At 33.4% G+C, this 10612-nt stretch overlaps 1 protein-coding gene across 1 annotated transcript; it reads left to right on the forward strand.

The window, feature by feature from the left end:
* The first annotated feature begins 915 nt into the window (after positions 1-915).
* On the forward strand, positions 916-10117 carry LOC134242959 (T-box transcription factor TBX20-like). Its single transcript, XM_062725171.1, has 7 exons — positions 916-1263; positions 3164-3377; positions 7115-7388; positions 7503-7667; positions 7778-7854; positions 8037-8194; positions 9048-10117. The coding sequence occupies exons 1-7, from the start codon at positions 1086-1088 to the stop codon at positions 9401-9403; spliced, it is 1422 nt and encodes a 473-aa protein (XP_062581155.1). The 5' UTR covers positions 916-1085; the 3' UTR covers positions 9404-10117.
* Positions 10118-10612: the final 495 nt, after the last annotated feature.

Raw genomic sequence — 10612 nt, forward strand, 5'->3', positions numbered from 1 at the left:
GAGGTAACAATTTTCTTACAAACATATGAAATGAATTATTTCAAGAATTTTATTTTCGAAAAAAATTGAGAAAGATCTCGTGAGAATATTACCAATATTTTACTATTTTGAGATCATTAAACTTTTGCTTCATTCCCATGCTACATTAGAAGAACGCAATCCTTAAAGATAGAATCATAGTAAATATTTTATTTTACTTTTAAATGTAAGCATCAAAAACTTTTTGAGTCTATTTGCATTATGTATTATGATATATTTTATTTTACTTACAATACTAATATATGTAATTCGTTTAATAAAACTTAGAGAATCTATATCAAGTTAATTGATAAAACAATTTTCTTCCTTTTTTTTTTTGCAGTACATGCATGTAAGTTTATTGAAATCAGTACCTGTAAAATTTTATGCACACATTTTATCAACCTGTTTTTATTGTTCCATAATATTTGAAAACTCCAGAAAATCTTTAATCAAATGTTACAATATTTGACGAAGATGAAAGTCCTTTTCGGATTTTTCGTTAAAGACCGCTTGTCCAAATAATAATAATAATTTCTATTAAACTGTGTTGTTCTCGTTCTTCGTAAGAAATATACAGTCATTTATATTAATCCAGTCAATATTTTAAAAAAAAAAACACGAAAATACGCTTCCTGAAGACCAGGTTCAACCTCCGTAAGACAAAACAAATATGGTGTCACGGGGAGACTTTTTTCTGCGAGCCTGTCATCCTGGCTGTCCAGAGCGCTTGCTCATATCAGCGGGATATCGATCCCGGCGCTAATAGATGGAGCTGACTCCTCCCTTCAGCCTTGTGATTGGCAGCCCATAGTCACAAACAGCCAATAGCAAACAGTTTAAACAAGTGAAGAAAATTAACAGAAACTTAAGATGGTACTTAAGATATACAAATGTTATAGCAATGGTTTAATTGAAGTAGTTACATAGAATTGTTTGGCAGATGATAAACAAACGATAGTTCGTGTGTGGTACCATCTTTTATATTCTTATTAATAAACATTTATCTAGAGAAAGATTTTAATTTATACGGAAATTCGTGGAGAAATTTCATACAAAAACTGAGTATGGATTCTGAAGAAAATTCCCGTGCTGAGAGTATAACTGGAGAGATGCCGTCCTCTACCAAAGCTGTCCAGCTATCGTCCAAAGCCACGGCCTTCTCCATAGCCGCTATAATGGAGGGGGTGACCCCAAAATCTACTCCCGAAAACCCGCAGTCCAAAGAAAGTCTTCCCACCCTCGGTAAGTATCTAAATCATTAGTACTCTATTTTTTTTAAATTTGTATAGAATTTCACATAACATAATAATATGGTAAAAAGAATATTGTGAAAATGGGATTACAAAATTACTGCGTTTCTTTTCTGTTTTCTTTCTGGGGTTGGTTTCATTAATGTACTTGTTAATTATAATATTACACTTTTCTGTTTATCACTCATAAATCTATAATTGTGACTAGTGATAAAGCTAATTCTTAAAAAATTAAAAGGAAAATATGTACACACAATATCAATATTAAAGTATGCGATTTTCAAGCTATTTTTATTTCCTTGTAATTTCATTCTGATAAATATTTATTTTAAAAAATTTTTAGCAGTAATTTTTGCAAGTTATATATTAATTATTATTTTTTGTATAACTCAGATTGATCAAATCTTGGGATATTTAAGACCGTCATAAAATTAACCTAGTGTTTGAAAATAAAAAAAAATAATAATAAAATTTAGCAAGTAAAAAGGACAAAAAGTTTTCAAAATTGGTTCCATGATAAAAATCACAAAAATTAATTTTTTTTTAAAGATGAAAATCATATATTATAAACTGTAAAAATCTAATTTTTAGATTTGAGTGAGGTGCATTTCAGATGTTTGGTTTTTTTCGTCTGTTAGTATAATCTATTTACGAATTTACAAATTAGAAAAATATTTTATCCAACAATCTCAATCGATCGCTTCTACTGACTCGTGAAAATGCACCTTTTATCGTCAAATAATTAGGATAATATTCGGATAATACTTCATTTAGTCAGGTCACTGATTTAAAAGAAATAAAAACCAACAAAATAAATACTGTACACCAGTTGTAAATTTGGCGATTTTGAGCAATCTATTATCGGCATTTTATCGCTGATTAGTTAAATATATCAGATGGATATCACTTCTGCCGCTAATGATATAAGCGGTCCTTTGGAGGGGTAGCAGTGCGTATAAACGGTGCTGTTGACTAACTCTATGGAGGGCAAAACCTAGATTTAATTGAGAGATATCCCACCCTTATCTTTTAACGATAAGTGACATAAACTCAATATCTCACTGTCCTATCAAACACTTGGAATTGTTGAAGGCAGATTATCTCAAGAATTAATCTAATCAATTAAAATAAAGGACTTAGAATGTAAGAACAACGCATCTATAAAGAGACTTCATTTGCAACAGCTTAACAATGTTTTATAAATTTGCATGAGGTTTTTCAACAAAGCTTTAGCGTCAAAAATTGCACCTTATTCAGGTTAGCTCACCTTTATCGGACACCTGTCGGGTCCAATCAAGTCATGTGACTCTTCATTACTAATTAAGAAAATTTGGTTTTAAATATTTCACAGTGGTCGAGAGATGAGTATCAACAAAATCTAGTACCTACACGTTCTAGAATTTTTTTAAAAACTCATTTTATATATTAAACTTGATTTTCAATGATTTGATTTCAAAAATGATTTCTTCTCTCTTGAAAAATTAATTTAAGTCTACAGAAAAATCAGCTGAGTTTTAAAATAAATTTTGCACTAAAATGAATCATTTTTACTCTAAGTTTTACCATATTTATAGGAAAAATATGTTTTAAAGAAGTTGTCAATTAATTCTGTAACTTTAAGCATAATATTCATTGAAAATACTGAAATAAGATTACCAAAAAGAAATTAGAAAACGCAAAAATATTTTCAAAAAGTCATATAATTTTATATAAGAGATTATAATAAATAAGGTAAAATGAACTTTGATAATCGACCCTTTTAGACTTGAAATAAGATCATTTAAATGTTAGAATTTTGATTTAAAAAATAAACTAACATTGATAGTTATAGTGAAACATAATTTTCATGTTAAGTTGATAATAAATATTATTTCTTCGAATATTTTACGCAGAAAAATTTGTGGAGGAACATACCGATGCCACCCCTGATGTGAAGAAAGTTGAAGGAAAGAATGAGTTACATGTAGATAGTGACGAGGTATCTACGACAACATCTCCAGCCTGCAGCCGCGAATTGGCGGGAGTGGAGTGTCGTCTGGAAACCAAGGATTTATGGGACAAATTCCACGAGCTAGGAACGGAGATGATCATCACAAAAACCGGGAGGTTAGTAGAAGGCATATAGTACCCCAGATGCGCGTGACGTGTTACCAACGCAACTGTGCGTGAAAAGAGCAAACCACGTGCGCAAACACAATGCTGGCAAATGACACGCCATTTGTTTGTAGTATTATCTATACTATTAATCATTATCGAAATTAAATTTACTGATAATATTCGCTCGGCGTGAAATCGCAAAAACAGAATTCAGACTTTATTCAAACCCCTGTAGAAATTTATCGCCTGTTTAAATTTGATTAACACACCATACCGGTGAAAATATGCGCAACGATAGTTCAATAATCAGAAATAATAAGAAAATGCTTCAGTGTTTCACACTATAATTATCAAAGTGGCGAAGTTGATACAAGTGCCTATTTGGGCAAGGGATGTCAGCGATCGGCTAGTTTACGACTTCACGGCCGCTTAGTGGCCACATCTTTCGTGCTGAGGAATACTAACTCTTAGTTAAACATGTAAAATTGCTGGTTTGAATATCCACCCAGCGATAAAAAACACGATGTTCGCATTGGCAATTATTTACGCCTCTTCTATCCTCTATATTTTGGTTTTGGTCAAGTTCTCTTTGGTATATTTCATATGTCCAAAATTATTACTTGTTTGGACATTTGGGGTTTTGAAAAGTAACATTCGTAAATGGAATGGAATTCAATTCAAAAGTTGAAAGTGGCAAACTAAACCCATGTTTGGTTCTGTCAGCGATCCTTTATTTGACGACAGGTAATTTACACGATCACGCGCTCTGACAAAAGTTGGTCTATTAATGTCCGTTTCAACATTTCCGCTCGTCAACAAAACTTCGATGTCCATTATTCCGGGTACTTTCTTTGATATATTTCCACATTATCAAACGTTGTGGTGACTCTTAGACGAGGTCTTTCTGGCGCTCTGTGGGGTGGAGTGTCCCCTTTTCCCCGGTTGATAAAGAGACAATGGTAATATTTACCGGACTGGCGATTTGCTATCTTGTCTAATGACATGTTTCTTTCTTCCGATGTTTTCACTAACAATTAAGCGTAAATGAATTTTGTAATAACACTATTCAATACTAGAGAGTGATGGCGCTGTCCAAACAGTGCCCCGAGCAGCAACATTTAAGCTAGCAAAATGATAGGCTTCAGAGGCAAAGAACGGCTATTTAAAAGGTGATAAATAGAACCTAGTGGTATTAACGGCTTTAAGACATTTAATCTTTCTCAAATCAACTAATTTCTATCACTTGAAAATTATTCAATGCACACAATGGACGTTGACCATGAATCTTGGAGCTCTGTGTTTGATGGACTGAGAGCCCTCGCTTCCCGGGGCCTCGTCAGACACCAGTGTTTATGTATCTCTTCTTCGTGCAATGGTCTGTTATCAGCTTCAACATCGCAATCAATCTCAAACCAGTGAAATTAAATGACAAGAAAAAATGCTGATTAGATATCTGTTTATTATCCGTCTGACACCATTTTAATGCTTATTAGTCGAGTGTTTACGGAAATTATCCCGTTTTTGTTGAGAAAAATAAAGGAAGTGATTTATAGTTTTATCTTTTTTTAATTATGCATTGATATGAGTTGTTTTAAAATTAAAAATGCCTTATAAAAATATTCTGAATTATTTAGGTACACTAAAATTGATAAACTAACGATTAATTCATTCATAAAGAAACCAAAGTAAATCGTACATTATTTTTATTTTATTTAGTTTTTATCTTTACTTATTTTATCATTAAAATTTTTAGAAGTTGCAATTAAAAATAAAACTAATTTTATTTCATTTCTAATTCTTTAAAGATGAATTTTTATTTTTATGTTTTAAAGGGTATTTAAAAAATGTTTTTCAAGATTCTTTTGAATTGATGATATCTTTTTCTTTTCTTCCTCCTTATATTTTTCTTTTTGTAATGCAACATTTAATGTAATTAATGCAGATCGTTGTAGTAACATTCATTTTGATTGCGAAGTTGTGATATTTTACAATGAAAGTTTACATACAAGGAAATATTATGTCCGGTTTTTATTGCTTTCAAGAACTTTAATATGTGTTTGCATGGACAAAGTTAAATCTAAGAATGAAATATGCATTAATTCACTTCCTGACTGGAATCTTTATGCAAATTGACATTTGATGATTTATTTAAAAAAAAAAACTCGTTAGATATATTGGTGTCATAGTTTTTTTGTCCACTTTTCACTTACCAGACACCGCTGTAAATTACCAAGCATAGATGAACTTTGTCTACAGTAATTGGTCTACACTCTATGACTCTCCCTACCCCTTCAACAGTCTGCACTCTACTAACCCCCACCTCTTGTGAGGGGCGGATCCACCACCCCATGGTGCCTCGTACCTCCCGCACTTTGTGATCTCAGGTTGTAAATGATTCGGTCATTTGACAACATAATCGTTGACAGCCTTGTTTTTTAAGGCTGACTTTAACAAAGTGTTCCTGTGTAAAGTCTCGTCATCACACTTTATCACCATAAGAAGCGATCGATGCCAACAATGGCCTAAGATTTTTCTATTTGTAAAGAAATGTGGCTGTGTTGACAAAAAAGCAACTGAAACTTCTCGTATTTTTTCTAAACCCACACACCGTGTAATACATTAGAACTGCTATTTCCATACACAAATGATCAGTCTAATATGCTTGTGTTACTGCTTATGAATTGATGTTCGAATTTTTTGTACATGTGCGGAGTTGAAAAACACGCTTTTTTGGGAAATTGATATTAAATTATGTAATAGACTTGATATCCATTAATTACAGGTTCGGTTTAAATTTAGTAATGCTTTTTTGCTGTTGTTTAATTATCTTGGGCACATTTTACATATGGTTCGAAAAAAAATGAGATAAATTTGCAGCACAGAAAATGTCCATGATAAAAACATGCAATTTAAACAGTTTTTAAACATACATTTGCCTGGTCATGCCATTGGCAAGAATTGTTACGTAAATCAAGTTTAGGATGAGATACAAGTCATCGTTTATCGTACAGCACTTCGGCTTGCCAAGCTGCCGAACACGTGGTTAACATCGAGGTGCTTTATGAGCCTTAGATTCTACGCGGCTCATAGAAAGCCTGTAAACCAACAAAATGTGAAATTGGACCGGTGTCAATACAGTGTCTAAATAAACATGAAGTTGGATACAAGAGATTGTTACAAATTCCCCAAAGTGTCAGGCCGCTAAACACAAGAAGCACTTTGCATGTGGTGCGGCTCTGTCCAATGACAAGCGAGAAATGACAGTTTAATTTGTTTTTTATTTGAGAAAAGTTAAGAGGGTGATATCTTAGTTTACAATGTGAAAATAAGTAAGAGAGGATGGCAGAGTTTATATGAAATATGATTACTGAATTATTACGCCTCGGCAAACAGTGAAATTTATGTGCTTTGCACATGGTAGGAAACACAGGAAGTTCGATGTCATATAAATTTCATCGCTTAGTTCTGCTCCGTTTAGTGTGCTCGAATGAGTTATTTGTAATCACATAATTTGCCCCATTGAAAGTGGCCACAAATTATTATAAACATTTAGTACTCCAAGTACACGTAATGTTTAAATTTGTATTCAGTTTTCCTTTCACATTTTCATATACAGTTTAAGAGAAAATAAAATGAGGTTTTGATCACTCGTTTATTACGCTTGCTCTTCAAGAATTTGAAATTTGAGTATGTTATACAAAATTGATTTTAAAAATGTACAATTCTTTTTTCTGTATCTTTTTAAGGCGTATGTTTCCTACTTTCCGTGTTTCGTTTACCGGGATTGATCCAGAATGGCGGTATATGGTTCTAATGGATATAGTTCCGGTTGACAACAAACGATATCGCTACGCCTATCATCGCTCTTCCTGGCTAGTGGCGGGAAAAGCAGATCCTCCCCTCCCGACCCGCCTCTACATGCACCCAGACTCACCTTTCACCGGAGAGCAACTTCAGAAACAAACTGTGTCTTTCGAGAAACTGAAACTCACGAACAACATGCTGGACAAAAATGGCCATGTATGTTATGTTCTGTACATGTTTAACTTAAAAATAGCAATAAAGTTTTCTTTTTCAAAACTCGTACTTTTAGTGCAATTTCAATGTTTTTACTTAAAATTCATTTTTTTCCAGATTATTTTGAATTCTATGCATAAATATCAACCACGGATTCACATTGTAAAGAAGAAGGAGTCTTCCGGAAATCAACCTATTTCAAGTTTAGATGCCGAGGAATTTAAAACATTTATATTTCCAGAGTCAGTTTTCATTGCAGTAACAGCATATCAAAACCAACTGGTGAGTTAAAGTTCTTTAAAATACATTGTCTTTACCCCTTCTCTCTATATTGCTGGAAGAAATGTCCGCAAAAAAGTCCATTATTTACTTCCTTTTTTCTTTCCTTTAAGATTACAAAACTTAAAATAGACAGTAACCCCTTTGCCAAGGGCTTCAGAGATTCTACAAGACTGACAGAGTTTGAAAGGTAGGTTTTAATACAGCAGTGATATTTTCATTGTCCCGGATTTTCTTCATCAGTGTAGAAAAAGAATCTTCTCTACTGCTCCTCTAATCTGAAGTAATTATAAATTACATTAATTATGAATTTTAAGTAATCTTGATTTTGATAAAGTTTAATTTTTTACATTTATTTCTGTATCTTTTTAGTTCTGCGATGGGGGCGGAATATTCCTATCCATTGATGTACAGGGAAGGTATGGAATCTCTCATGCAGCATCACGCCTACACGCGCTCCCCCTTACGGACCTACACGGAAACCGACCTCGAGGAAACTCTGAAGCAACACCGAGAATTTATGTCAAAAGGTAAACTTTCTTTTTCCTGTCTAAAATTAAAATCTACTTAACTACTGTCAAATTTTCCAAGACTTACGGGGTGTAATCATAGTGTACACGTTTGTCGGGTATCGGTTGTCTCAACTGATACTCGTTAACCACGAACCAAACCGAGGTTGACAGCTGAAGGGGACCTTCTTTCACACTCTGAATTCACAAATCTTTCTTCTTGATGAATTCATACTTCTCGATTGCGTGATGTAATTAATTTACGATATTCTGTTTTGCTTTACCGGATATACAAGAGAAACCGGAACTGTAATTGATAAATAATAAAATCAACAAGCGCCAATGTTTCAGTGATATTCAACTCCTGGGAAAAGGGTCCAATGTACTACAATATCAAAGGTGCACTGTAGCACACATGTCACTGCTAAACTCGCCCCAGAGTTTCTATATCGGCATCTGATATGCCATGATTCATAATAAGCAGAAGAAACGCAAAGTAGTCTGCAAAGAAGCGTTTTTGCTGTCGGTGGTCTGCAATATCCCAGCAAACTCGAATTACCATGAGAGCAACACGGAGAGGTGTCAAACGCACCGATTAATTGCCTGAATAGTTAGATATAAATGGTTTTAGAAATCACTGACTCGTTTCACGTAAGGCAACGTGCGTGTCTGTTGTACATAAATACCACATCCCGTAACGGATGCGTCTAACAACACCCGTTCTTCTCCGCCATGCATTAAAGCTGTGTGGTCTAGGCACATATAAGCACCAATCTTGATAATGTTTCATCGAGAGTAATAATCTGTGTTCATTTTCTGTTATTTATCTTGTCTGTTTACCGGGTTAATGACGTGTTTTCCGTTTTTATTGCAGAAGAGAGCGGAAACCTTGAGAAGTCTGGTATGGTTCCTCCGTGGCCAGTCTGGCGCCCTATCCCATCTACCTTTTCGCCCTCATATATGCCAAACGATCGGTCGCTGTATACCTTGTATGGTGGACTCCTTGGCCTAAACACGAACTTCATGATTCCACCGATGGCCTTTCACTCATTTGTAAATGCTAACAACTTAAGGATCAGAGACAGCATCCCAACAACTTCCGCTTCCTTTTCAGACTCTGTTTACCCATCTACTTCCTCTTATCGGTATCACCCGTACCTCACACCCGACAAAATTGCAGCGGCCCAAAAGGCAGCCGAATCATCTGTTGCCGAGAGCTGCCGACACTGAAGCCAAATGTTGGATAAATATGGTTATGTCGAATCCACTGACTGAAATTAATACCGTTGTCTTTCATTTCAACTCAGCTACATGGATCTAGTCTTTTTAGTTGAAGACATAATAATAACATTGTTTAACCTGATTGGACAAAACAATTATAGGATTGGAGTTCATAATTTTTTCCCGATGCATTTTGAACCATCCTTAGAGCTCTACTTTCAATATTGGTTTGAAGAAAATCTTTTAAGAATTATAAACAAATTTTCTTCGATAGAAGAATTTGTTTTTATAAAGAAGATGATCATATTTTGTCGCAAGTGCATGCAACAGAAGGGAAACATTTTTGGACTATATATACATCATAAGTGAAAAGCTGAAACAGCCATATAATATAAATTAAGGTCACATGTCTTTATTTTTTTTTTGTTCTGAGCATGCGTTATCTTTTAAGATGTCATTTATATATTGTTTTCTCAGGTCAGTGATTGAGGAAATCTACAAGACTCTTGTTTACTCGTGTGACATAGTTGTTTTGTTGATTAGTGCTAATTCTATGTGCTTTAGAAGTTGTGATATGTTTTATCCTAAAGTATAACGTTTGTGATTGATTATTGCATTTTACTTAATACTATTAATAAACAAATGAGACACAACACAATTTTGAATGTTGTTTATTTCAAAGCACCACAATTAAGAACATGCAAAATATAATTGATCAATAGACTAGATGTAATGTTGATGATAAATAAAGACAACACATCTAATTTTTTTCTCATTGAAATGTGTTTTTGTTTTGATAAAGTGGATTCAGTCAACGTCTGTTTAGTTTATAAATAAATTACAAAATTGTTTAAAATGCTGTAGAAATTTATTTAAAAACTGCTTCTGATCTTGAAAAAGAAAAAAAGACAAGAATTTTGTTTAGGAAAAAGAAATACTTCACTATATTTATATGTTAACAATTAAATATAAAAATATTTATCCCTGAATCTATTTTGAAAGTTAAACCATGACCAAGGCAAGCAAAAATGTGAACATAGATTTGCTTACTTATTAATATTGTGAATTACAGTACTGTATATTAATCGATTTTCAGCCCCTGAAATGCAATTAAAACTTAAAAAAGTCTTGAAACTTAAATGAAATTTAAAAATAAACTCAACTTAAACATATTTTATCATTTTAATTCGCTTAAGTTAAAATTTTATTTCTTGGGTG

This window comes from Saccostrea cucullata, unplaced genomic scaffold, assembly GCF_032062105.1.
Source record: "Saccostrea cucullata isolate Sc308-1 unplaced genomic scaffold, CSIRO_AGI_Scuc_v1 ctg128, whole genome shotgun sequence".
NCBI classification, from domain to species: Eukaryota; Metazoa; Mollusca; class Bivalvia; order Ostreida; family Ostreidae; genus Saccostrea; species Saccostrea cuccullata.

What these genes read in the sequence shown, in the direction of transcription:
- LOC134242959 (XM_062725171.1), top strand. Translation starts at nt 1,086, where the DNA reads ATGGATTCTGAAGAAAATTCCCGTGCTGAGAGTATAACTGGAGAGATG. An exon ending in AGAAAGTCTTCCCACCCTCG is followed by an intron (nt 1,264 to 3,163) that starts GTAAGTATCTAA and finishes TATTTTACGCAG; the next exon opens with AAAAATTTGTGGAGGAACAT. An exon ending in ATCATCACAAAAACCGGGAG is followed by an intron (nt 3,378 to 7,114) that starts GTTAGTAGAAGG and finishes TATCTTTTTAAG; the next exon opens with GCGTATGTTTCCTACTTTCC.